The 27,747-nt window shown below is 42.9% G+C and overlaps 1 protein-coding gene across 1 annotated transcript in view; it reads left to right on the top strand.

Annotated features, from left to right (window-relative positions):
• The window catches only part of VIT (vitrin), a 106,254-nt gene that overhangs the window by 10,926 nt on the left and 67,581 nt on the right, over positions 1–27,747 (top strand). Inside the window, exons 2-3 of the mRNA XM_047851154.1 lie at positions 11,825–11,894; positions 19,073–19,138. Of these exons, the coding sequence (XP_047707110.1) occupies positions 11,843–11,894; positions 19,073–19,138 (118 nt within the window). The 5' untranslated portion in view covers positions 11,825–11,842. The remainder of the gene's footprint in view (positions 1–11,824; positions 11,895–19,072; positions 19,139–27,747) is intronic.

The raw sequence follows: 27,747 nt of genomic DNA, 5'->3' as shown, positions 1-27,747 counted from the left end.
TGGTCCGAAACACGCACACCAAAAAAGGCTTTCCCTTTTTGCTTTTCTGACACGCAGAAACATGCCACATGGATCAATGAGCCTAATGGCAGAGGCCTATCTCCATCATCGAACACAGGGATGACCTCTCTCGTCCCCCACTGCCCACCAGTAAATCTCTCTGCTTCGGGATTTGACCTGACTGTACGTGGTGATCAAAAGCGGTCCTGGGGGAAGTGAGCCTGAGTTGTCCACACCTTGGTTATAAAAAATATTTACCTATAATATTTATGGAAAATTCCTAGACTGGAACATCAGTAAACATAACCCTCTTATAAACACACTGGGGAAAAAAATCTCAGAAATCACAGTTGCTCAACCCTGGCACTACTGGTATGTCAGGCTGGATAATTCACGGTTGTGAGGCTGTCCCATGTGCTAGAGGGCGTTCAGCAGCATCCCTCGCCCCCACCCTTCTACCCACTAGAAGCAGAGGCCCCACCCCAAGCTGTGACAACCAAAAATGTCTTCAAACACTACCATACCTTTTTGGGGAGGGGGCAAAATCCTCTTGGTTGTGAACCATGGTCTTTTTTTTTTTTAATATTTATTTATTTTTGAAGGAGAGAGAGAGAGAGAGACAGAACATGACCAGGGGAGGGATAGAGAGAGAGAGAGAGGGAGACACAGATCCGAAGCAGGCTCCAGGCTCCAAGCTGTCAGCACAGAGCCCGACGTGGGGCTCAAGCTCATGAGCCTTGAGATCATGACCTGAGCCAATGCTTAACTGACTGAGCCACCCAGTTGCCCCGTGAACCATGGTCTTAAACATATCGGAGACTCCATGGTGACATTCTCACAGCATCAGCTCAAGGTCACCCACTCCCAGAGCACCCCAGGGGTGCAGGCTGTGTTCTTCCTCCTCAGGTACTGCCACAGCTTGTAAGATTCTTTGTCACACTTGTTCCCAGAGCCTCCCTCCAGACTGGGATACAGCCTCTCAAACCCCTGCTTGAGGCTACCACAAGACTGGCACCAGGGCCCTTTTCATCTTAAGTGTTTTCATTTTTTACTACTAATCATGTCAGGGAAAGAGATAACTAAAACGAGATGAAAAGGGTTTGGGGGCGCCTAGGTGGCTCAGCTGGCTAAGCATCCAACTCCAGATTTTGGCTCAGGTCATGATTTCACAGTTTGGGAGATGGAGCCCCGCATCAGGCTCTGTGCTGACAGCGTAGAGCCTGCCTAGGGTCTCTCTCTCTCTCTCTCTCTCTGTGCCCCTCCCCACCTCTCTCTCTCCCTCTCTCAAAGTAAATAAACAAACTAAAGAAGGGGAGGTTCGAATCAAAGCTTCAAGAAATAGAAACCGACTCCAACTGGCTGGAGTAAAAGGGCCCAGAAACATCTATGTCATGAGCAGGAGACCCAGTCCAGCTGGACCTCTGTCACACTGGAAATGGGAACTGGAAAGTGGCCAGAAACCAAGGTGTCTTCTCCCCCTGCTTCTCTCGGGGCCATAGGCTTTCTCTTCTCCTCTCTTTGGCCTTCATCTCTATATCTTATTCAGGGTCCCAACTCCAAATCCCAAGGGGGATCTTGATTGGCATAGGTTATCTTTTCCTGCCAGACCAGCTGCATCACTTAATTTTAGCATGTATTATTTCTGTGTCTGACTGTAACATCTGAGACATTCATTTCAGGGGTCTTTTGAGATTAAAGCCCTAGATGTAACCAGACATTTAAATCTGCAAAGAACTATACAAATGAGTAGAGTTTTTATTTTATAATAATATATAATAAATCATGGGATTTATTTACATTAACAGTTACATGAGAGGTTTGATATAGTCAAAAGAGCATGGGACTAAAATAGAGACCTGGCCTTAGACAAGTCACTTTACTGCTCTGAATTATAGGGATAATAATGGCCATTCTACATCAAGAGGTTCTTAGGTGATTCAGATGAGAGATTTGTTGAGAAAGCTTCTTACAGACTCTGTCATTGTTACAGTCTTCTGTAGTTACAAAGATAGGTACTTTGAGTTAGGAAAGAATCGGGAATCATTTCTCAGCTACAAGCCCAACTGAAAAGGAAACACATTATCTCACTTGTCAGGTGGTCCAGAGGTGGGCCCCACCTCCAGGCACAAGACAGAGTTCCAGCTCCATTTCTCTGTGATTCACTTGGCTGTCCTCCTCCTTTTTTGTGTTGACTTTTTCCTCACACTGACTTGTCTCGTGGTCACAAGATGGCTGCCAGCAGACCAACAAGGGAGGCAACCTCTCTCCCTGAAAAACACAGACTTAAGTCTTTCCATTCGGTGTGTCTGACACAACTCAGGACACAGCCCGCCCTTGAACTAGGCGCTATCGCTTGGAGGGGGCCCCATGTTGATAGGCTCAAGGCTGGGGTTCTGAAGCAATCGCCAGCAAGGGGGAGAAAGTATATATAACAATCCTTGGCTTAGACTTGGAATCAGGATCCACCCCAGGAGCAGGGATAGAGCAGCTTCCTCTAAGTCATCTGTGTGCATTTATTCTTTTTATCAAATTGGGGTTGTGTTAGGAAAGAGGAAGTGGAGAAGAGGTCGCTCTGCTTAGGCAACCATCAGCGTCCTGTCCGCAAAGCCTGCCTCAGAGCACATCTTCAAGTAGCCTGGTATATTCTTAGCAGCCAACATGGAGAAAAGGGAAACTCTCCCCTGCCTTCCTTGCCTATTTGGCTTGTACTTTTCTGTTGGTATTTCTTTAAGATAGAAGAAGGGATTGGAAAGAAGAGGAAAATAAGGAAAGGGAGAAAAACTACCATGCTTTCTGGCTCGCTCCTGTGTTCTCTCCCTCCCTCCCTCCCTCTCCCTTTCCTTCACAGAATCCTGGGGGATTGTAATAGTGACTGCTGGTGTCATGGCAACAGGAAATGCAGTGTTTCAGGCCCAGCCCAGAGGAATAGGATCTATGTAAAGGTTTATATGCAGATCGAGGCCACCTCCACATTGAAAAGACCCCTCCTAGGACCAGTCTTCCTTCTTCCAACCTCACTAGATCAACCCACATCCACTGACAAACAGCTGAGGCTTTACATCAGGCAGAGATGGGGAAAGCAAAAGCCTGCACATGTAGCCTCTCCCCATTCAGAGATGTCTGCCCTCGGGGGATTTTTGGCATTTTGGAAATACAGCACAAGCCTCTCATAACTATTAAGCATTTCCAGATGGACACTGGCTCTTTCTGCCTTGTGGACAAAGAGTACTGTTAGGTGCTCCCCCTTGTAGCATCATAGATCAGACAAACACCAGCACTGCATAAATCTTACACGCCCACTAGGGCAGATTTTCTGCAAGTGAGGGGCTCCAGTAAGCCTCTAGGGGGCTTATTAAAAATGATGAATGCAAAAATAATTTTTAAGTCTTCCATGTCTCCCTATTGCCTAAAGGATCAATTGCACATTCTTTAGGCATGACATTCAAGGCCAACATGGCCCCTTCTTTCCTCTCTAACAGTCTGATCTCTCGCCCAGCCTCTCAGAGCAGCTCCCAGTTCCTGAAGCTACTCAGTCCCGTGTCCTGTCCTCCCCTCGTCACTCATTGTGTTCCGACCTGCCAGTTAAACGAGTTCAAGCCCCTTCCAATCCCCATGCCCCAGGCCTATGTGGCCACCCACACTTTTTGCCATCACCGTATCCTTGACAGCAGAGATTCTCACTTCTGGCTGCACAGGGGAGTCACCAGGGGAGCTTTAAAACAATAGTGATACCAACTCAGAGCAATTACATCAGAACAGATGAAGAAAGCATACTTATTACAAAACAGTGATTTGCAAATGCTGGGCTCTGGGCTCAGAATGCCTGCTGTAAATTCCAGCTCTTCTTCCGCAGCCTTGTGACCTTGGGCAGAGGACCTCTACAATTAAGGCAGGAAGGAGCCCCCACCTCATGGGGTTGTTGCAAAGATTAAATGAGCCATTATTGACACTTAGTATGTGCTCAGTCTGTGTTAGTTATGGTGAGGGCACATCAGTCTCCTTCTAGAAGACCCTAGGCAACTTGATGATGGGACCTGCATCTCGCTCCTCTCCGCCTAGCATGGAGCATACAATTTTTTTGGATGATTAAATGGATGCACGAATGAAGATGAATTTTGACTTGAGGAGGTCACAAAGATTTACAAGAAAGAGGTGGCTCATGAACTGAACGTTGAGAGATGGAGAGGCTTGTGTAAGGCAGATGAGGAGCTAATCTAGACAGAGGAATAGCAAGCTCACAGGACGAGACGCTGAGGTGTCGCATGTAGAGAAAAACCCTCCTCTGACTCCCAGGTGTGCTGGGGTCCGAGGAGAGGGTTACAGACAAGAACTGCAGTGTGATGGCTTGAAATCCCTCACTGAGGAAGCCAGGCTTTTATTCCACAGAGGATGAGTGGACTGTGAAGGAGGATTCTGAGAGGGTGAATGTACACTCGGACCCATGCTTCGGGAAGCTGATCCTCCCCAGCTGGGGGGAAGGATGACCCGGAGCAGAAAGCAGAGAGCAAGGAATGGGTTGGGAGATGACTGCAGCTTCTCGTTAAATATCAATGTTATCTATGTTCAATCTTCCAAACAGCCTGTTTCACTAATTTCTGACTTATTTACATAGGGGCACAGAGTAAGGATTTCAACAGAACAAAACTGTCACACTCACTTCTGTCTCTCATCACCACTTACCAGGTTTTCTTTCTCTGAGGTAATCAATGTTATTGAGATAAAAATATATATATATATATATAGGAATGTTCTATTGACAATTGTATGCCAACAAATTGGATAACTTAACTGACGTGGACAAATTCTAGACACGCAAAGCCTACCAAGACTATGAAGAAATAGTAAATCTGAATAGACCTGTAACTAGTATAGAGATTTAATCAGTAATCAAAAATCGCCTGACAACAAAAAGCCTTGGGTCTGATGGCTTCTCTGGTGAATTCCACCAAACATTTAAAGAAGAACCAATATCAAACCTTCTCAAACTTTTCCCAAAAACTAAAGATAAGGGAATGCTTCTTAAATCATCCTGTAAGGCCAGCGTTACCCAGAGCCCAAATTAGACAAAGGCACCACAGGAAAAGAAAACTACAGTGTCGCCTAACAATACAATATCCCGTATAAATGTGGATGCAAAACTCTTCCACAGAATATTAGGAAATTGAATTCAGAAGCAGATTAAAAGTAATTATACAACATGACCAAGTGGGATTTACTCCTGGAATGGAAAAATGGTTGAACATGCAAAAATCGACTAATGTAATATACCATGTTAATAGAATAAAGGGAGGAAAAAACAAACATCATCTCAAGTGATGCAGAAAAATCATTTGGCAAAATTTAGCACCCTTTCATGGTAAAAAATACTCAGCAAACTAGGAATAGAAGGAAACTACATGAACATAATAAAAACCATATATGAAATCTTATAGCAAACTTCCTGCTCAATGGTGAAAGACTGAAAGTTTCTCCTTAGGGTCAGGAACAAGACAAGGATGCCCATCTGTTTTTACCACTTCTATTCAACATAGCACTGGAAGTTCTAGCCAGAGGAATTAGGCAAGGGGGGTAAATAAAATTCATCTAAAATGGAAGGAAGAAGTAAAATTATCTGTTTGCAGATGGTATGCTCTTATACGTAGAAAATCCTAAAGATTACACAACAAAATTGTTAGAATGAATAAATGAATTCAGCCAAATAGGATACAAAGTCAACAGATAAAAATCACTTGCATCCTTATACATGAACAACGTACAGTCTAAAGAGGAAATTAAGAAAACAATTCCATTTACAATAGCATCAAAAAGAATAAAATACTTAGGAATTAATTTAATCAAGGAGGCTAAAGACTTATACAATGAAAACTACAGAATATTGCTGAAAGAAACTGAAGGACGCATAAATAAGTAGAAACGTATTCCATATTGATAAACTGGAAGACTTAGTATTTTTTTTCATTTTATTATATATATTATATATAATATACACACACACACCCCCACACACACACATATATATATATAGATAGAGAGAGAGAGAGAGAGAGAGGTAGAGAGAGGGACAGAGAGAGAGAGAGAATCCCAAGGAGACTGCACACTTAGCACAGAGGCTGATACAGAGCTGGATCCCATGACCCTGGGTCATTACCTTGGCCGAAATCAAGAGTCAGATGCTCAACCGACTGAGCCACCCAGGTGCCTCTGGAAGACTTAATACTTTTACGATGTCAATACCAGGGCACCTGGGTGGCTCAGTCAGTTAAAAGTCAGACACTTGATTTCGGCTCAGGTCACGATCTCATGGTGGAGCCTGCTTAAGATTCTCTCTTTCCCTCTCTTTGCCCCTCCCCCACTTGCATGCATTTGCATGCTCACTCTCTCTCTCTCTCTCTCAAAAATAAATAAGTAAAATAAAGTCTATTTTTAAAAAGATCTCAATACTACCTAAAGCAATCTATAGATTCAATACAATACCTATCAAAATTCCAATGACGTTCTTTGCAGAAATTGAAAAATGCATCCAAAAATTTATGTGAAATCTCAAGGGACACCAAATAGCCAAAACAGTCTTGAAAAAGAAGAGGAAAGCTGGAGGACACACAGTTCCTGATCTAAAAGTAAAAAAACAAATTACTACAAAGCTATAGTAATCAAAATAGTGTGGAATTGGCAGAGAAACATACAGCGACAGAAACATACATGGAACAGAATAGAGTGCCCAGAAATGAACCCTTACATACATGGTCAAATCATTTTTGACCACGGTGCCAAGACCATTCAATAGGGAAAAGACAGACTCTTAAACAAATGGTGCTGGGAGAAGAGCATATCCACATGCAAGAGAACAAAGCTGTACCCTCACCTAACACCATAAACAAAATTTAACTCGAATGGACCAAAGATCTAAATGTGAAACCTAAAACTATAAAACTCTTAGGGGAAAACATACGACAAAAGCTGCATGACATTGGATTTGGCAATGATTTCTTGGATTAATGATTTCTTGGATTAACAATTAAGTTGGCTGGCTACCCAAAGGCACAGACAACAAAAGAAAAATAGACAAATTAGTCTTCATGAATATTTAAAAATCTTGTGCATCAAAGGCACTGTCAACAAAGTACAAAAAAATGGGATAAAATATTTGCAAATCATAGCTGATAAGAGATTAATATCCAGAAAGTATACGTGACTCCAAGAATTCAACAAGAAAACCACCTGCTAAAAAACCAGGCAAAGGACTTGAATAGACATTTCTTCACAGAAGATCTCCAAGTGGCCAACAAGCACACAAACCGTTCGTCAACATCCCTAACCATTAGGGAAACGCAAATCAAAGCTGCGACGAGATGCCACTTCACACCCATTAGAATGAGTACCATCTAAAGAAACTGAAAATAACAAGGTTGGTGACAACATGCAGATGCCAGACCCCTTGAGCGCTGTTAATGGCCACGTAAAATGGTGCAGCCATTCCAAAAACAGTATGGTGGTTCCTCAAAACACAAGAACATAAAACTACCATATGATCCAGTGATTTCCCTTTGAGGTATAAACAAAAGAACTGAAAGCAGGGTCTCTAAGAGATACTTGTACATCCACGATCATGGCAGCATTTTTCATGATAACCAAAGTGTAGAAGCAACCCAAGAGTTCATGAACAGGTGAAAGGATAAGTAAAATGTGGTTTATATATACAATGCAGTATCACCCAGCACCAAAAAGAAAGAAATTCTGAGACAGGCTACAACGTGGATGAGCCCTGAAAAAATCATACTATTTGAAATGGGCCGGTCACAAAAAGACAAATACTGTATGATTCACTTAAATGAAGTACTTAGTCAAAATCCTTGAGGCAGAATGCTGGTTGCCAGGGACTTGGGAGTAGGGAGAGATGGGGAGTTTTTGTTTAATGGGCGTAGAATTTCAGACTCTTACAAAACGGTTAAGATAGTAAATTTTACATTTGTGCATTTTAGCACAATTTTTAAATTGGAGGAAAAAAACCTGACGAACCGTATAAATATAAGGTGATGTTATTATTTATTACCAGCTCGCTCTTTTCTAAATCCAGGCAACGAGAGGTCTAATTAAGTTGGCTGGCTACTCCACTTACGTTAGTGTGTATTTTTATTTCACAATCAGGCTTCATTTGCCTCACCAGAACTTCATGTTCAGGACTCCATATTCCATCTCATGGCGCAATCCATAAATTCATGAATCAGTAACACATTCTTTTGGAAACTCCAGTTGTCTGGGTTTTGTTCAAACCCTGGTGAGCACACGAGGATTCAGGGCTCCAACATTACTGTGCACCACACAGTTTCGTGGCACTGGACAGTCTACAAGTACTGCTTAACAGCGGTGGCAGCCATCCTCATTTCTGGCCTCTGGAATGGCTAAGAGAGGGTTAGAGGTTTTTCAACACACATTTCAAAAAGGCACATTTATACTTTCTTTCAGTATATGAGTGAATGGGCCAAACAAGGAGAGAAATTGAAGTGGTAAGAAAGAGTTCTCAAAACATTGATTCCAAGAGACCAGAGTGATTCTAGTCCATGATGAATGAGTCAGCATTTGGGTGATAACTCCTACAGGATTAGAGTGTTTCCTGGAATCCTGTTTGTTTTTATCCACCCGTCCCAGCACGTAAAGGTCAGGTCCATCATGTCTCCTCAAGTTGTAAGACACAGATCTGAGAGCATTTCTCTCTGCAATCCATCTTCAGTTTGTTGACGATCAATAATGCTTATTGAGATATAAATCACATGCCATAAGATAACCCTTGAAAGTGTACAAGTCACTAGTTTTTAGTGTATTCACAAGATCGTCGGTTTTCTTTTTTTATTTCCCAGGGAAAGGAGAAAGCCCCAGCTACTCACTCCTTAATCCAACATGTATTTATCGGGCACATAAAAAAAAAAAATCGAGTAAAAAATCCTTGCCCTCATGGAGCTTGCATTCTAGTGGAGAACACAAACAGTAAACAAGTACAATAAATAAAGTATGTCCGTGGCAATAGTAACATGAAAAAAAAATAGTGGGAAAAGGATAGGGTGTACCAGTTGGTGGTGGGTGGCAGAGGTTATGTTGGGTGGTAAGGCGATGTCTCAAGAGAAGGTAACATTTAAGCAAAGACTTGAAAGAAATGAGGCAGTAAATCATGTTCTGATCTTGGGGGAGGGGCATCCAGGTAGAGGAAACAGACCATGAGATGAGAAGTGTGTGCTAGAAACAGCCAGGAGGCCATTGTACTCAGAGCTTAACAAGTAAGGGAGAAAATGGGGAGAAATGAGGTCAGGGGGGCCAATGGTGCAAAATCACATAGGGTTGTAAGCCACTTGTCAAGACTTGGGCTTTGATTCGGAGTAACATGGGGAGCCACTTCAGAGTTCTGATTGCTGTGAGGATTGTGGAGTCAGAGGAAGAAGGAACTAGCCCAGTAAGGAGGCTGATTGCGATAACCAGGTGACAGGAGGCATGGCCTGGAGCAGATGGCAGTAGTAAAGATGATAAGACATGGTCAGATTCTGGATACATTATGAATATAGAGCTAACAGCCTTGGCTGATAGGTAAGATGTGGAGAAAGAGAAGCAGAAATCAAGGGTGACCTGATAAAATCTGCAAAGCTGAACAGTAACAGCCAACTGGTGGTGCAGGGTTAGGTCGGTACAGTAGGGTAGCTTGATATACTGCATTTATTCCATAAAAAGTTAATGGTTTCGTCCTGAAAACATGTTAAGTGGCTCCGGAGCTTCTCAGAGTCAAAATAGTAAAAGACGAAAAAAATTTTTTAATTGCTATCACCCTATTTCCAAAACATAACCCAGCTATTTAAGCATCAAATTGCCAAACTGACTGTATGTATGATTTTATTTCTATTTTGAAGCTAAGAGCCGTTATTTGCCTATTATGTAAACAGTAGTCAACAACTTTTACTGGGAAATTTAACACATTGCAATTGTTGCTGGAAATTAGCAAAATAATCCGTTCTGTTTGAGGTTACTCTTGCTGCCTAATTTAATTGTCTGTAATAAAATCTTTCATATACTAAAAAGTTTTATTTAAGTTAATTGCATCAGGTACTTGTATTACTACCTCAACCATAATTTGATAATTGCTTTTTGTTAATAAAATCTGCATAGTACTGAATCTAAATATTGCGTATAAGCTTGCACTGGACCTAGCTAGTATTTGATGGTGTTTCCAATTCTCTACTTTGGTGGCTTCGTCATCAGCCATGGAATTTTTACACAGAAATCAACAAACGCTACAAGTCAGGGGCTTTCCCTGTCTCCCTGCCCCAGAGAATAACACCACTGAGGATAGCAGAGTGCAGGGTATGAATGCCAGATTTAGGCCACACAGCAATGGCACTGGGCAGAGAGCCATGCACCCCAGAAGACAGGGGTGCTTTATCACTGACATTGCTTAGAATTGCTAGCTTATAAAGGTAATAAAAAGCAGACCAACCTTAAGCCTGTAAATTCTTTCAGACAACGTTCTTCCTCACTGCCTGTGCCCAGGGCAGATCCTTCCTACCTACTCCACCTCCATTCCGGTCCTACTGACTACCCTGGTCACCAGGGATGTGACATTTAACCTTTCTAAGCCTTACTTTCCTGAGGCATCATAAAATCTGCCACACTGGCTTATCGTGAAGATTTGAGGCAACAGAGTATGTGCTCCACGTAATGAGTAATGGTAGTATGAACAAACCTTTTAGAGTTTCCTCATAGCCTCAAGAGCAGGAGGAAACCCCGTACAGATCGATAGCATCTTCATACCCACTATGCTAACCTCTGAGCTCCTGTCAGTGCTGTTCCTCCCCCAAGTGACCTTGGGGTCACTTCTCCCTATTTCTGCATGTCCAAACTGTTTGTCTTTCAAAGTTGATCAAATGCTACCACCTCTAGGAGGCTTTCTCTTATCCCCATGGCTGTCATTATCTCTCCTTTCTCTAAAATTCCCTGGCCTCCTGGGGAATCTCTGACAGTATCCCAGACCTACTGGATTAGAATCTGTGTTTTAACAAAACCTCAGGTAATTCCTATGCATGTAAGATTTAGCAAGTCTTGCTCTAAACCACAGGTCCTCAAATTTGTCAGCACATTGAAATTACCTGGGGGAGTTCTTAAAAACACAATGCTAGATCCCACCTTAAGAGATTTTGATTCAATTAGTCTGAGGTGCAGCCCGGACATCAGGGCCTTTTAAAACTCGCAGACGATACTAATATGCAGCAAAGTTTGAGAACCACTGGTCTACACACGCCTCTTCTATTCCCTTATGGAGCCTGGCACACTTACTAACGTTATGGTTATTTGTATCTACACATGTCTTCCCACTTCTTTTAAAATATAAGCCTTTTAAGAAACCTTTATTAGTTCCATTTCCATCACTTCCTCCCTAATAATACCTAGCCATATAATGGGAATTTAATCAATATTTATTGAATGAGGAATGCATTGTTTACTTGTAATCCAAAAATGTTCTCTCAATATCATAAGTGTAGCTTTTGTCCTAATTTAAAGGCTGGTTGAGCATCTTCCCGAAATTGTGGAGTTACTTTGTCTTCGGTTCTAAGTAAAGACCAAACCTGTGAAGAATAGGGACTAGTGGCCAGCAGGGGTTCTGGGTACCAGTGAGGCTGGCCACTGCCATCTCTGTGGGCTCCTTAGAGCAAGCTGCCACTTAGAATCCTGAGACTCCAGGGAGCGATGCAAAACGAGGCAGCCCTCCCCGCCCCGCCCCCCACTCCATGCGTCCAATTTCAGAACTCTTGGCTGAAATGTGACGGTGTTATTGTTTCTTCCTCTCCAGGGTGCCATTTTGATTTTTATGGGGATTGTTGTCCTCACTATGAAGGCATCTGTTATTGAAATGTTCCTTGGTAAGTACTTTTATATGTGTATCTGGATACACTTTTAACATTTTCCTAAAGTCCAAAGAATCTTGCCAAGAAAAGGTTTAAACCAAGACATTGCATGTAAACAGCACAGTGTATCTTTTTATGATACATAGTTTGGAGGGAAGTTTCAATGAGAATGTTAACTGTGGATCAAATTCAGGATGTAAGTGTGTATATATTTTTGTATAAGGCAAATGTATGTATTACATGTTTGTACATATTACACACATTTATACGCACATATCTGTGCATTCTTCAGCAACTAGCCAACATTGCAGATAGAGCACATTTAAGGATTCTGAATTTGGGAACATTCTTGTTTCTTATTCCTCAAAAAAAAAAAATTATTATCACTGACATGACCTTACTTGTAACCACTGGTGACCCATACTTTTGGAGATGAAACCCTTACCCATTATCAGCAGGGAACACAATTTTGGGTAGGCTCTGGAGGAGCAGCAGCTCGCCCAGAAGAGAGAAGAGGGTTGATGGGTTTAGCTTTAAGCCCAAGGGTAATCTTCTAGTAATTTCAACCCCACTGCACCCCAACCATGTTGGATAGAGTGACCCCACGGATGGCTGTGATACTAATGCCAGGGAAGTGTGCAAAGCCCTTTCAGGCAGTCTATCTGTTCACTAGGGCTGCCACAACACAATACCACAAACCAGGGGTGGGGGTGGGGGTGGGGGGTGCTTCAAATGGCAAGATTTTATTCGCTCACTGTCCTGAAAGCTAGAAGTCCAAACTCAGAGTGTCAGCAGGCTTGGTTTCTTCAGAGGGCTGTGGTGGAGAGTCTGTTCCATGCCTCTCTCTCAGCTTCTGGTTGTTTGCGGGCCATCTTTGGCACTTCTTAACGTCACACCCCTCTGTGTGTGCATCTGTGTGTGCGCCCAAATTTCCCCCTTCTTATAACACTTATAATCCAACATATTGGATTAGAGGCCCAACCTAGTCCAGTAGGACCGCATCAGAACTTAAATCATTACATCTGCAAGCAGCCTATTTCAAAATGAGGTCATATTCGGTATTGGGGGCTGGGACTTCAACATATGAATCTAGGATGGACAAAATTAAACCCATAACATAGTCTGAATGTTCAAGGTCTGTGCAGAGGGCGTCTACACAGCAGAGTTGGCAAATGGAAGAGAAATAGGTAACACAGCTGAGAAGGCAAGAGGGCTTTCACCTGGTGGAAGGAGACTAGACTGGGAGTCGGAGGGTTCACATGGGTTCTGGTCCAGACTCCCCCACCAACCTGCTGAAGGATATTCACCTGGGAAACTCAGGCTCCTTCACTTGGACCTTGTCCTTTGAGAGGCTGCCCCCTCCCACAATCACTCGCCTGTTAGCAGGTTTCTTATTTAGGGCAGGTAGAGAGTCAGAAATCAGAAGGCTTTAGTGACTGTAAAACAAACAAAACAAGCAAACCCTGAGGCCATTTCATACTCAGCATGTCCCCTGCATCACAGAACCAAGAAGGAAGACTTGACTGTCCTTCCTGGTCCCAGCCTGACTCAGCCTGCCTTTCTGCAAAACTCTCTCCCCTCAGGGCTACTCATTCAGAAAGTGAGAAATCAAAGTAGACAAAGGAGACTCCTGTCACAAAATCCCCTCTCTGTGTCCTCACACGTCTGCCTCCCTGGCATCTCTCTTGTTCATCTGCTGGTCTCCATCCCAGGACCATTTCCCTGTCATGCTCCTTGGTACCCATGACAGCCTCCCTGCCCCAAATCCTGAGCCCTCTAACTCCTTCTCTACCATACCCCAATCTCTCTAAAGCCCATGTCTGATCACCACTCTTGAGTTAAACTCCTCAGTATTTCCCTTTTGTCTTTGAGATGGGGTCCATATCAATTAAAGTGCCTTGCTTGTTGGGGAGGCCTTACTGATATGGCCCTTGCTGTCTTCTGTGCTCCTTGCTCCCCACGGAGTCCACTCTGGCTTCCAGCGACCTGAAAAGTACTGACTTTCTCATTCCCCTGAGACTCACATCATTTCTCCCCTCCAGGCCTTTGACCATGCTGTTCCCCCTCCTGGAATGTTCTTCCTCTTGCCTCCATACCTCCCCAAGCCCTACTGGTCCTCAAAAACCTTCCCTCAGCCCCTCATTTGATCAGGCCATCTTTCTAAGTGTCCCGTTGCACCCTGTATTGATTTCCATCATAGCTGCATGGCATTTGCCTTGCTACTAGCCCAGGTCCCCCAAAGCTGTGAACTCATTGCGGGCAAGAGCTGGTGCATTGCCAGTGCTTGACACATCCCACCGGCACTCAAGAATAATCGTGAAATAAATTGTCCTCCTTAGGGATGCTGGATTTCTAAGGTATCAGAGTCCAACTCTGTACCCAATTCTGATGTGTGGGTTTTTTCACCACACAAAGTGATTCCCCAACACCAGCTGAATGTCCTGTAATTTAACTCAATTCTGACTCTACCTACCTGAAGATGGCGTCAAATTCAACAACTGCACCTATGGGGAGCAAGTGGTATACATGGGCTAAGACAGTAGCCAGCAAACTTTTGTTCTGGTTCCAACTTCTGCCCCCAAATAACTGCCGCTTTAGCCAAGGTGTTAACCTTGAACTTTGTTTCTTTTTTATAAAATAAAAGGATAACCTGCAAAGCTCCTCCCAGCTTTAATATTCGTGATCTGAAGCATAACTGTATGATTTATATGATTGTAGAGAGTTAGTTGTCCTGTCTTTGCTATGAAGCTCTGATTTATTTAATGCCAGATGTTTCATTGAGAACATAATCCCAAATTAAAGCATGGGGGAAATTTGAACTGCTTTAAAATGACCTGCCTCGTAAATCAGTTTTCAGGAAGGCATTGTGGACACTTAAAGAGAACCAGAGCTGGATAGTGTTTAAAGAGGTAAAAACAGATTGTAATCAGGAACTATTGCAGTAGAGGAGATCGCACTATAGAACTGGGCTCAAATCCAAATACAACAAGGAACATGGAGATTTCTATCCAAGCAGCAAGTCGCATGGGTCAGTGGATGGAAATTACTGAATGAAGACATCAAGGGTGGGGGGTTCTTGCTAAAGGCAGACCAGGGCGATCAGGTATCAAGGGTGGAGGATTCTCTCTAAACAGGATTCTTGCTAAAACCGAGTGATGCAGAATCAACAAGGAGAGACAATGAAGCCCACGGTCAAAGGCCAGCTGGGAAGAGGGTCTGGAGGAGTTGAATTAAAGTTTGGTCAAGGAGAGAGTTTTTGTCAACATCACCGGAGTTAGTGTCTTCAAGGGTCCTGAAGGGATCTATCAAAAAGTTTATGGGCTAAAACGAGGCACTTCCATAAAAGTTCTGGGCACATAATAAGTTTTCAGTAAGTACTTCCTGATTTGGTCATTGATTAGATGTTCTGGCCCTTCATGTCTTTTCTTGAAAGTAAGTGAATTCTGATTATAATGCATTATTGATAGGGAGAACTGGGACACAAGTGCCTATTAATCATACCAATGATTTTGGAATGGACTTTGCATTATCATAAGCCTATATGATTTCAACATGACCCAATTATAAAACATTTTGCCTTTTTCTAATTGTAAAAGAAACATATTCTATATAAAATATGGAATACATATATGGAATACACTATAAAATGGGGAAAATATAGAAAATAGAAATGATAATTCCATCATTAACATTTTGCTATGTTATTTCTCTCTGCATGTATTCTAACTTTGTCAGAATCATTCTTAAGTTTAGAACTGAGCACTTGCCGTTTAATATTCTTTAACACATCATTTGTAATAAATGCTCAGGATACCCCCATTGTTGGGATATTTCCAACATTTCATTATTTCCAGATTGCCATTATATATAATGCTGTAATGGACATTTGTTTACCTCACTTTTTATCTTTATCTCTAATTATAACTTGGGATATATTCCTAGGGGCATATTTTCTAGGACAAAGAATAGAAATATTTTTAAGGCTACTGACATATATTGCCAAATGGCTTTCCAGAATGACTGCACCTGCTTAGACTTCACCAGCAGTGTACCTAAATGCCATCATCTCAAATCCATGCCAAGATTAAGTATAATCTTGTATTCAATATTTGCTGACATGATAAGAGAAACTATCATGTTTGGCTTTACCTTGCATTTCTTGTCATTAATGAGACTGAACATCATTTTAAGCCAACTCATTTGTATTTATCTATAAGCTATCTGGATGATAATTTATTTAAATTGAATTTTAAAACAATCACACTTCAGCCCTCTCAACTGTACTCATGGCTACTCTAAAGAGGAAGAGAGTGAGAAGTGGGGGGAAATCTTTTCTTTGAAAAAGTAATATCAACAGTTCATTGGTTTGGTAATTTCAAGCACTACTATCAAAAGGTGAGAACCGTATTCCCTTTATTCAACGCTACTCAAAACTAGAATATTGAATTTTCAACAATTGAGAAGTATTGCAACAAATTTCATAAACCATGATTGCCTTGGAACTTTGGCCTCTAGATTTAACATCCTCAGGCCTTCTAGACACTAATGGCCTCCATAGCCTGGTGACTAGCTACTCCTACAGAAGGGATTGGCTTTCAGACCTGTGGTCCATTTTGTCCTTGGAAGTGAGTATTGGCCATCCATCCCTTATTGGTCATCCACCCCCGCGCTCTGCCTGACTTCCTAAGAAAGGCAACACAAGACTGATTTTTCTCTTTCCCAAATTCAACAGTTAATTCACCATTTCCAGTGCAGGGAGGGAAGCCTTATATATGAGGAATGAAGACTTGCTCCAGGGCACAAGCACATTTGCAGCCTTATTGACCAGCCCCCCCGCCCTTGAGGAGTGGTTTCTGGAGAGTTTTAATTAACAACCATCTAAGCCAAGGGGAGGGCCTCTGCGTTCCATTGAAAATAATGACTTTATTAACCACTGTGGTAAAACTGAGCCCAGTTATGCATGTTTTCAGCCTGGAGGGTCATGGGGGAGCAAATGCGAGTGGTGGGGTGGTCTTACCGAAGTATTTATAGTCCTAATGATACAGAGACTTGTAACCCACTTGCCACAGGCACACAGACCTGGGAGGACAGTATTTGGTTTTCCACAAATATTGATACCCAAATGTATTACTTACTATTTCATTTATTCCTTCTACTTGCTTAATTTTCTTCTATATACTTATTTAGTACTTGCTTTTTTTTTTTTTAAATATTCTAGGGCTCGTTGTTTTCGTGGATAAAATGAAGATGTGTCTTTGCACAGAGTTAAATGACACAGAGACCACTATAAAAATTAGACCTCCAGGACACTCACACCCACCCAAACCCCAGAAGTAAATAACACGTAAAAAATGTCTGCCTTCATTCCACCTGGCTCGACTTCTGGGTCTCATTCAGTTCTCTTTCATGTGCCTGTTCTTGCAGGATATGGTATGTCAACTGTCCAGGCCTCCGCTTAACATTAAAGGTCGAAACTGGGGATAATTCAAGGGCTGTACCATTGGTGCAGACTAGCTAATCACAAGATAAATACAAAGTTTTCTTAACGAATGCTGGTGACATTTTCCTTCAAAGGTAGTTGCCAATTCAAGAATTCCTAAGTCCATGTATGCTTACATTGAGCATCTGAGTTGTGTTACACACACACACACACACACACACACACACACACACACGGCAGGAAGTAGAATGCCTGTTTTGATTACTCTATCTCTCCATGTTTACCTCTGGAGTCCCAACCCCATCCACAAAGTGAGCTTCTCAAAAACGTGGCTAATATAGAGACACGTGAAACAGTACCAGCTTTGGGTGGGTAGAGGAGAAGGGAGGCCTAGAGAGGAAGGAAGGAGAATGGAGAATTGACCAGCCTTTTGAAGGGAAAACATTGCTTTTCTATCTGCAGGTAGAATTTGCATTGGTAGAGACATGAGCGTTTTCAGACACTGCTAATAAAAAAAATGCTATGAGAAATATTCACAATACATATTGAAATTTTAAGTGGGCATGTCTCTCAGACAAGAAATCCTGTTTGGAAATTTATTTAAAGGAAATAACAAAGGATCCGTGTGGAGATGAAGCAATTTATATTAAATCAGATGTTAGCTAAATTCTGATACATCCATACAGTGCAATACCTTGCCCACACTTAAAATTATTGTGAGAGGCACACTTAATGACATGAAAAAGTGTTTGTATATATCCTCAAGTAGAAATAAGTTATAAAACATTGTAAACGGTGTGAGCATGATCAAAGGTTTGTTTGAGCACCTGCATGAATAAGTACACATATAGAAAAAAACCCAAAAATATTATACTCTTGTGTTCATTTATATTTATAATTTCCTTACTGTTCTTTGTGTTTTTTACATCCTTCAGTGAGGAACGTGTACTATTTCGGAAATAAGAAAAACTGGCCAATGTTATTTTTTAAAAACACAAGGCTCAAACTGGTAACATGACTTCGAATTAAAAAGGAGAGAGTTCCCCCTCCTTCCTCTGGTGTTACACCTCCTGAAGACAGCCGTCTCCAAAAGCTGTTCTATTCATGTTTCTGAGGGGAAAGGTCACCTACCTGCAGTCGGCCTTGATGGGGCACAGAACCAGGTGCTGCACCAACAGGGGACACCCAGGTCACACCTACCACCGTGCGACCAGTCCTCCTCTTCTCCCCAGCCCCCCTCCTCCTAGTTTACCTTTCCCTGCCAGCCCTCCCTTTCTCACTCGCATGCACATGCGCAGACATGCACACAAGCACACAGGCATGCGCATGCGCATGGAGTTCTCCGACTAGCGGGGAATTAGCCCTTTGGAAACTGAGTGTGGACCGGAGGAAAGAGCGCCAGAAGAGCTCGGTGCTCATCCTTCCTCCATCATTTATTCCTGCGCCAAGCAAAGAGTAGACTTCTCCAGGCCCACATTTCCTCCTTTGGAAATTGGAGAGAGGGGAGTTGATGTGGTGAAATGTGAAGAAAAGCAAAGGGCAGGTATACAAGAGATGTTTTTGAAAGGTCTGTTTCCGCGGAGGACAAAAACACAAACTAATCGTCTTATTTCCCCGACCTTCATTTAAGGGAAAATTAGTTCACCGATGAGAATATTTTAACATGGGATCGAAGCAAAGATAAGGGTCAAAGGAAAGTGTTTAGGTAAAGTGATACTGATTAGGTTTTCTTCAATTTTTTTTTTTCATGTAGTTTTGCTGGTGACTGGAATACACTCAAATAAAGACATGACAAAGAAGATTAAAAGGCCCAAGTTAAGTAAGTAAAACTGCAGTTCCTTATTAGCATAAGACTTGTATCTCCCGTGTATTGGGCTGTTATGCTTGTTTCAGATAATTTGGAAGGTTTGGGGTTTCTTGGTCTTCCTTCAATTACTTTGCATTCAGTCTAATTAGCAGTAATTATTATTTACCACCTACTTCATTCCACAAAAGCATCTGAAATAGGAGCACTGATTTTGGGGTAAAAGATACGTGGTCCCATCATATTGGAAAATTTCAAAATGTACATACAAAGGCCGGGCAACACTAAGTCTCTATGGCTAAGCTGGAGTAGCTAGTTTCTTGCCATTGAAATGGTGTCTCAATTCTCCATACCAGAAAATTGAGTCTGGCTAATGCAAACATGTTCACCTTCCAGCATGCTCTGGGATAAGAAGGTAAATCTCACAGAAAAGTGCATAAGGTTTCACACCTAATCAGTGGAAAGAGGAAAAATAAATTTCATTTTTGGATAATAGATCAGTTAAAATTAGATGACAGAAAACCCAGAATAACAATTGCTTAAATAGGAGCAAAGCTTCTTTCTCCTGTAAACATAGTCAGTTTGGGCTTTTATGGAAGGTTTACAGTCTCCAGGGACCTGGACCCCTTCTGTCTTGTCATTCTGCTCTCAACATGGCTCTCAACTCATTGCCCAGAATGGGTGCCCCAGCTCCATCCATCACATCCACATTCCTGTCAGCAGGAAGAGATGAAGAAGGACACATACCCACCCCTTTAAAGATAAGTCCAGCAAGTTAAATACACCACTTCTACTTAAATGTCATTGGCCAGCTTTAAGGAAGAATGGGAAATGTCTTCATTTCAAGTATCCACATGCCTAGCTAAAAGTAAGGGATTGTATTACAGGAAAGAAGGAAGAATGGATATTGGGAAATCACTAGCAGGACAGGACATAGATGGAAAATCTCACACTCCAATACTGTAAACACGCTCAGATATCTGGATCTAAATTTGTGCATTTGATGGAGGCCTAAGTGAAGGTACATTTATAAAGGACCATGAAAGAAATGCTGTAGATATAGTCAATGTTCTGTGCTTCCCACAACTGAAACTTCTTCACAGGCATTAAATTTAGATGCTGGCAATCAGCAACATTAATAATTTGAAATAAAAGAAAGATATTTGCTTCACACACCATTCTTTTTCCCTTCTGCTCCTTTAAACCCTCCATGTGGGATTTCCTGTTGAAACGAGACCAAAAGAGCAGCCATCCACAGCCTCCAAGCCTAAAATCCTAAAAAGGAATCAGTTGTTTATTTATTCCTGTCGGTACCAAGAGCCAAGAGAATCAGCCCAGGGGCAGATGTGTGTTCAAAACAATGATTGGGTTAATATGGAGACAAACGCACACCCAAGTATGAATTCCTTTGGGCTGTTTCCAGTATCTTCATTAACTCATCTACAAAAATCATGAAAGGCTCCATGATTACCATGACAACAGTTGTCAGTGACTATGAAAGCCTGTGCTAAATGACCCAAAGGCAAACCTCTTTGAGAGATCTCAAATGGATTAGATTTCTGATATGCTAAATTCTAACCTTATACTCGAAATCTCCCTGGTGATGCAGCACATTTGAATCAATACATGCAAGAGGCCTTTTCTCTAGTTGGAAACCCTGGCACAATGATGAAATAAGGGGGGTAGGGAGATGGGGATACAGTGAAGGTAATAGGATATTCCCAAACCATGGTAATGTCTGATTCTTTACCTCAGGAGTATTTCCAAATGACAGTCTATATGGCTTGAGGCCAAAGTCATTTTCATGTTTTCTTTTCGCTGTTGTCAGTCTGCCACTGGGTTAGGTGACTGATGGCAAAGAGGCACTCCATTCATTTGATCAGTATTTATTGAGTGCCCACCAAGTACCAGTTTCTATGTTAGACACCCAGATACAACAGCGATTGAGACTCAGTCTTTGCCCTCACAGAGCTCAAAATCTAGGGAGAAAGAAAGGCAAGTCACCAGGCAGCTAAACGTACTCCAAGAATGTGGAGAAGAGCTGTATATCTGGGAGGGCTTCCTGGAGGAAGCACCGCAACTATACTGATATGTGAAGACCGACTAGGTATAGACCAGGCAAAGGTGAGAAGAGAGGGATGCAAGCAGAGAGAAAACAGCACGCTTAAGGCCTGGAGAGTGGAAAGAGCTAAAAAGTAGTTTGATGTGACTGAAACATAGAGTAGGAAGTGAAGGTGTTGAGATAGGAGGTGAAGGACTAAACAGGCGTGGGATCGGGAGAGCTTTGTTACCGTGCCCGGGAATCTGGACTTCCTTATGAGGGCTATGGGAATATCTCAGCGCACATTATTTTGGTTGCAGTCAGCATAACTCCAAAAGGGATTTTGGCAGGACGTGGGTGGGGGGTTGGTAGCTGGAACTCGCTGGAACCACACCCCAAACGAAAAGGCCCCAAGAATGAGTACCTCTGCTTCTCTATGCATGTCTGCCTCACTGTCTCCCTCTCCCTCTCTCTCCCTGGTCCTCCCTCTCCCCCTCCCTTTACCCACTCTGTGCACAAGGTGTCTGTCAATACTGACTCCACATTCCTGGGAGAGAGAACCTAATTGCATCATCCCAGGCTGCAGGGTGGTTCTCAGAGAAGAATAAAGTAGTTAGGGTTGTGCTGGGGAAATAAGACCATCCTGCCAAGAAAAAAAAAATTGAAAAAACACAAAACTCTTTCTGCCGACAAATGGAGAGAGAGGAGAGAGCATGCAGTTTGTTGGTGAGGGTACGGATTTACATGCATGTACGGGTACAGTGAAAGCATCTACTGAGTCTGCCCAGCTCTTCACACGAAGGTCTACAGTCAAGTAGGAGGCACGACAATTACATCTTCTCTCATCTCCTTGAGAGGTGAATGCATGGGTTCCATGGTTGTCTCCCCTATACCTGGACAGCCCCGAGCTCCTTCTAGAAGTAAGTATTTACGGATCCACAGGTCAGAAGGCTGAAGGCTTTGCATCATAAGATCAAAAGGTGGGCCTTTTTGGAGCCCATATTCCCAGGAGACGCTCAAAAAGGAGGAGGTGGGGAGGAGGTGGTCTCCGAGCTCTTCCCCAAGGAAAATGTTGTTTCATTTCCAGCTCAGCTGACACCCCAAAATGTATCTTGTAGGGAGCTACTGAAGGATTTTAGGCAGAAAAGGGAAATCATAAAAGCAAGACTTTAAACCAATCACTTTGGCCTCAGTGTGAGAACGAACTGGGTCAGTGATGCTCACAGTGTGCTCCTGGACCAGCCGCACCAGCAGCACCTGGGACCTTCTGCCCCACCCTGCCCAGGCTGCTGACATCAGACATGCGAACGACGGGTCCCAGCCATCCATGTTTTAGCAAGCCCTCCTGTAATCCCAATGCCTGGTGAAATTTGAGAACCCAGGAAGTAGACAGACATCCCAGATCAGGGGTACTTTCAGATATGATTGTAAAACCATGGGTACGCATCAGTGCCCTCTGGCCCCTCTTGGGGCCAGCCCTCCGTTGGCACCAGTGCCCATTCAAGGCTAACAAGAATAAAGTAATCTGAGAGTTTTGGTGAGTGGACACTGACCCCTACAACCCATGCAACGCTGCTCTTGACTCAGTGCCCACGACTTGGTGCCACAGGCTGGCAGAGCCAGATTGGAAATGCAGGTCTGTGTGAGGTTCAACCCCAGATGCTTTCTTAGTGCCTTCTGCCAAGCCAGCCAGGGCTTAGGAACGAAATATCTGTTGCCTGGAGACAGATGAGGGGTGTGGGATGACTACAGGCTGACCAAATAGGAAATAAAGTAGAAGAGATGTGGAGAGAACAGGAAAAGGAGGAACCAGCGTGGGTGTCTTCCTTTGGTCTGGCCAGAAGCCATGTGCCATACAAGTGCATCTATTCTGTCTACATGTAGACTTTGCTTTCTCTCCTTCGTTTCTTTATCATTTCTTTTTCTTCTCATCTCCTTTTCCTTTTTCCATTTCTTTGGTCTTCCTATGGCTCCCCAGAGGCCCTCATGGATATCACTTATCTCTGTTGGGGGCCCTTCAGACCAAGAAGGTATTACATGTTGAAAATAATCTGGCATGGGAGTCTTACAAAAGGGAAAGCAAAGGTTAAAAAAAAAAAGAAATGGGAGAAGCTCTTACAAACTTACTCCTCGCTCTTATGCATGACCATTCATTTCAAGATAATATTTTGCTTTCATGTACACAATTGTATTAGGCACAATGTAATTTCAGCACGCTTGGCTTATCACATCACTTCATTTTCTAATCAAATCAAGTCTGACTCCAAACTGCCAATTTCCAGGGGCTGAGAAATTAAAATTTCATCATTACAGGGGCTTCCTCCCTCCCCGCTCCAGTCCCTGGAAGGCTTATGCAATCTACAGTATTCAGGGAGCTCCCCTGCCCTGCTCAGTGTCCAAGCCCATGTTATCTGTAGAAGTTGGGCACTCCATTGTTTTCTGAAATGTGGGATCTTGGGAAAGATGGCGGCAGTCCCAGGACTAAGGATTCACCATGAGGGGCACCACACCAGGTATTGCTCCCAGATGATTTTCCTCCAAGGCAGCTATTAGGGAACAGAGACATTTCCCCCACCGAGACCTACCTGCCCACTCCCACCTTCCCAGTCTTGGAAGATCATTTCCTCTCCATCACTCTTTGGGCTGACCAAGGTCAGTGCTCTCAAACGGGGGATTTGGAGAAACGAATTCCCAATGCGTGAGGGAGAGCTGTCTTTGGGCAACTCTGCCCTCTCTCATGCAACCTTGAATTCCAGAGGTGGGAGAAGACAGGCCTGACTACCTTCTTAGAATAGTAAGGGGGGGTGGGTGGGGGGAATACAATCAGAATAAACCTAAGTTAATGTCTCAATAAATCAACCCACTGTATAGTCCATGGTAAAGCTTACCACACTATATGCAATGAGAGTTTCACCAAGTTTATTTTTAGAGGTGATTTCTCAAGGTTCTCATTTTCCTGATATGTTTTGGAGCCATGGGTTGACCTTACTTAGAGGCACCTCAGTGGTAGACATAGTCAGTACAAACCTATTCAAGCAGTTGCTAACAAATGACCAAAATGTGGGGGCATTTTTCTCAATTGTTGTAGGCTACAAATAATTATTGAAGGGTTCGGGTATATTCATAAGACTCTTCTCCTAAGGCAGTCACTGTACTTTATGAATTTTAATTGTTAACTTCATCTATGTGTAGATTCCACATTCAAAAAAGAGCCTAGTCTTCAACTCATGAACATTTCAGGCCACACTGTAACAAACACATCATATGTTTCCCCTTAAATTATGTCCACCAGCATCTCTGGAACAATCCCTGCCAGGCAGTGTCTGTAAAGGAGGGAAAAAATATTTTAAGTTATAAAGTCTCCTCCATGGCTTTTCTACCTGTAAGGAAGCCCCAGAAGAGCCTCAGAAGCAATGGCTTCCGTTAAAAGTGGGTTCAGGCGAGATGGTATCACACAGGTGAGAGCCATGATCAGCTCCATGCAACATGTTACCAGCCATCCATCCTGCAGAGTCCCTGACTTCAGTGAGTACCCAATCTTGTGGAAGATAAAATTAAATTATGCAAAGGTGAGACCTCCTGGACCTAATTCCCACTGCCACACACACACTAAACGAGTTTATATGGCTCCTATGTGCACTACACTTCCTCTGCTCTGTACTTATCCCACATTCTTAGAAGAGCTTTTTTATAGAGTCTGTCTTGCCATCTAGATCAAAAGCAACATGAAGACTCATTGAGTGCTCATTGAGTATTTGTTGAATGGATGGACAAATGAACAACAAAAACAACATCCAAAACCCACTATAAAATAAAGCAAAATGTGGCAAATGATTACATAAGAATAACAAGGGATGTATGAATAAGATTCATACTGGGGCGCCTGGGTGGCTCAGTCGGTTAAGCGTCCGACTTCGGCTCAGGTCATGATCTCGCGGTCCGTGAGTTCAGGCCCTGCGTCGGGCTCCGTGCTGACAGCTCGGAGCCTGGAGCCTGTTTCAGAGTCTGGGTCTCCCTCTCTCTCTCTGACCCTCCCCCGTTCATGCTCTGTCTCTGTCTCAAAAATAAATAAACATTAAAAAAAATTTTTTTAAAGATTCATACTGCTTTGATGAAGAAGCATTCGAGGTAGGACACGAACTGAAAGTAGGGCAGAGGTATGTGGGAGGGTTTTCTAGGTAGACTAAGCCCAGACATCCTGGAGAAAAAGTGGAAGATGATGTCAGGAAACAGTGAGTGATGCGGTCGGTTTAAGTGTGGGGGAGTCATGGGAGATGCAGCTGGGAAATGGGTTAGGACTAGACAAGGCCAGGTGGAGAAGCTTTGTTCTTTGCCATTCATTAGATGATGGGGACCCTCAGAGTTTCCTGAGCTGTCTACACAATGAAGACAACAATCAGTAGGATAAGTAACAGTGAGATATTCTCCAGGGCAGTAAAGCTACATTCTGAAATATTTCCATTACATTGAGTCTGTTAAAATAGTCTTAACTTGCAGTGAAATGTACAACCTTTAATCCATGTGGTTCTTTCCAATAAGTTAACCTTAATACGTTGTAAGGCATGGAAAGATTTTTGCAATCAACCTTGAAAGGTTGATGATTCCCAGAGGTACTGCCTTGGGCATGAAGAGGTAATTGTTCTGGGATTTGGTTATTTAGTGCATTGGACACTGATGAAGAGACAGCTCTGGGTGGTTGTCAGATTTGGGCAGAACACACACACACAGCTTCCCGAGTAGGCTCACGTGTTGTTAGCTGTAGCAACTTGTGAGTAACCTTCAGTGCTTGCTTGCTTCTTAGACACCTGGTACCAACACCAGTGTGTTCTCCACACAGAATGGTGTGTGCGCCCTTTCTCAGACCACGAAACAGGAAGAGGATTCACTTTCTAGCCCTCCTTCTGAGGTGGGAGTGAGAAGAGAGGTGCACTCTCTGTGTTGCAGATTTTTAGTTGAGCAAACTCTACCATGGCACTTGTCAGAAATAGCAGGAAAACAATGGGATAAATGCACAGATGAGTGCACGCACGCACGCGCACGCACACACACACACATTTTCAAGAAATATTCACCCACTGGTGGTTGTCAGTGACCTCTGAGTTCAGGAAAACCGTTAGGATTAGATTAGGGAAGAGTAATTTAATTCTTTCTCTCAGTTACGGAAGAAGTAAACAGGTGGAAGCGGCAAAACTTTGGCTTTAGAGCCAGAGACCTGAGTGCGGGTCCTACCTCTGCCACTTACTTAGTACTTGGGCTTGGGCAAGTCAACTCACTTCTCTGAAATGTAGAAATAATATACCTCTCAAGGTTTTGTAGGGTTCAAGTGAAAGAAAAAATGTGTATTAGAGTCCTTTGAAAACTAAAAATAGGTTATTTTTAGAGACACAAACTTTTGCAGCTGCCCAAAAGCTGTGTTGCCACAGATAGATTAACCTCTGTTCTCCAGTCACTCCTTCATCGCTGTCCTTCCATAGAATATGGAAGCCTGGTTAGAAGGACCAACCTTTACAGAGTTCTTAAGAAGTGCTTAAAGCTTGAGCTTGGAGTTACCTGTTGAGGCACATGCTCTCTACTGGGTTTGCCTTTGTAAACAATTTCCATCACATGCCTTATGTTTCCCTCCAGTGTCGCTTGATATAGTCTTCTTAAGGAATCTTTTATGACCAAAGGAAAATATTTTTAACCCCAAGGCTTTACATCTTGGCAAAAGCTTGTCTCAGGGAAAATGTGGCATAGTGTTAGAATCAGACATTTTAGAGTTCAAATCCAGCCCCACCACTAACTAATGCTGTCATTCCATCATCTAGAGTGATGTCGTCCCAGTGTTAGCTTGGCCACCATGGATCCTCAGATGCCAGATTAAACCTGTATAAATACCAGTTCTATAATCTTTTAAAAATCCTGGAGCATTCCCCATGATTTCTGGAGAATCTGCAATGAACTTCCTGATTTCTCTACCTAGTCACTCCTGTGTTGCAATGGCCTTCCTGTTCCACCCTGCCCTGTGATTCAGCTACTTTACTAACTTGTACAAGAAACTTCCCTGCATCTGATGTTTTATCATATTTTGGAGCTTTTACTATGTACTTTCCAGGATCAACAGAAGGGGTCATCTTGTAGAGCATAAAATTTTCTGCTAACACCTCATTTCACCCTCGCTCTCTCTCCCTTACCATCTCATGCCCCTACCTCCCTCTCAAGCCCCTTTTACACATAGATGCTTCTCCTTGCCTCTCTGAAGAGTTCAGCCCACACACAGGTCCTTGGAAGCTCAGCCTCTATCCCGAGTAGGCTTATCAATAAATTTCTTCTGAAAAAAAAGCTATTGTACAGTCCTGGAAAGAGGGCTAGCAAAAACAATTTATGACATCTTGGTTATGGCAGGATTATTAATTCATCTAGTCCCCATGTGATTTGACCCCTGCTGACCTCCCAGTCTGTATCAGAGATCTCTCTCTCCCTCCTCCACTGTTCTCTACACACACTGGCCTCCTTTATATTCTTCAAACCACCAAGCCCATTCCCACATCAGAGTTTTTGTACTGGCTCTTCTTTCTGTCTGAAGGCTCCTTCTTCTAGGCTT

Source organism: Prionailurus viverrinus, chromosome A3 (assembly GCF_022837055.1).
Source record: "Prionailurus viverrinus isolate Anna chromosome A3, UM_Priviv_1.0, whole genome shotgun sequence".
Classification (NCBI taxonomy): domain Eukaryota; kingdom Metazoa; phylum Chordata; class Mammalia; order Carnivora; family Felidae; genus Prionailurus; species Prionailurus viverrinus.
Note: the sequence above shows the minus strand (reverse complement) of the source record. Positions and strands in the feature narration are given on the sequence as shown.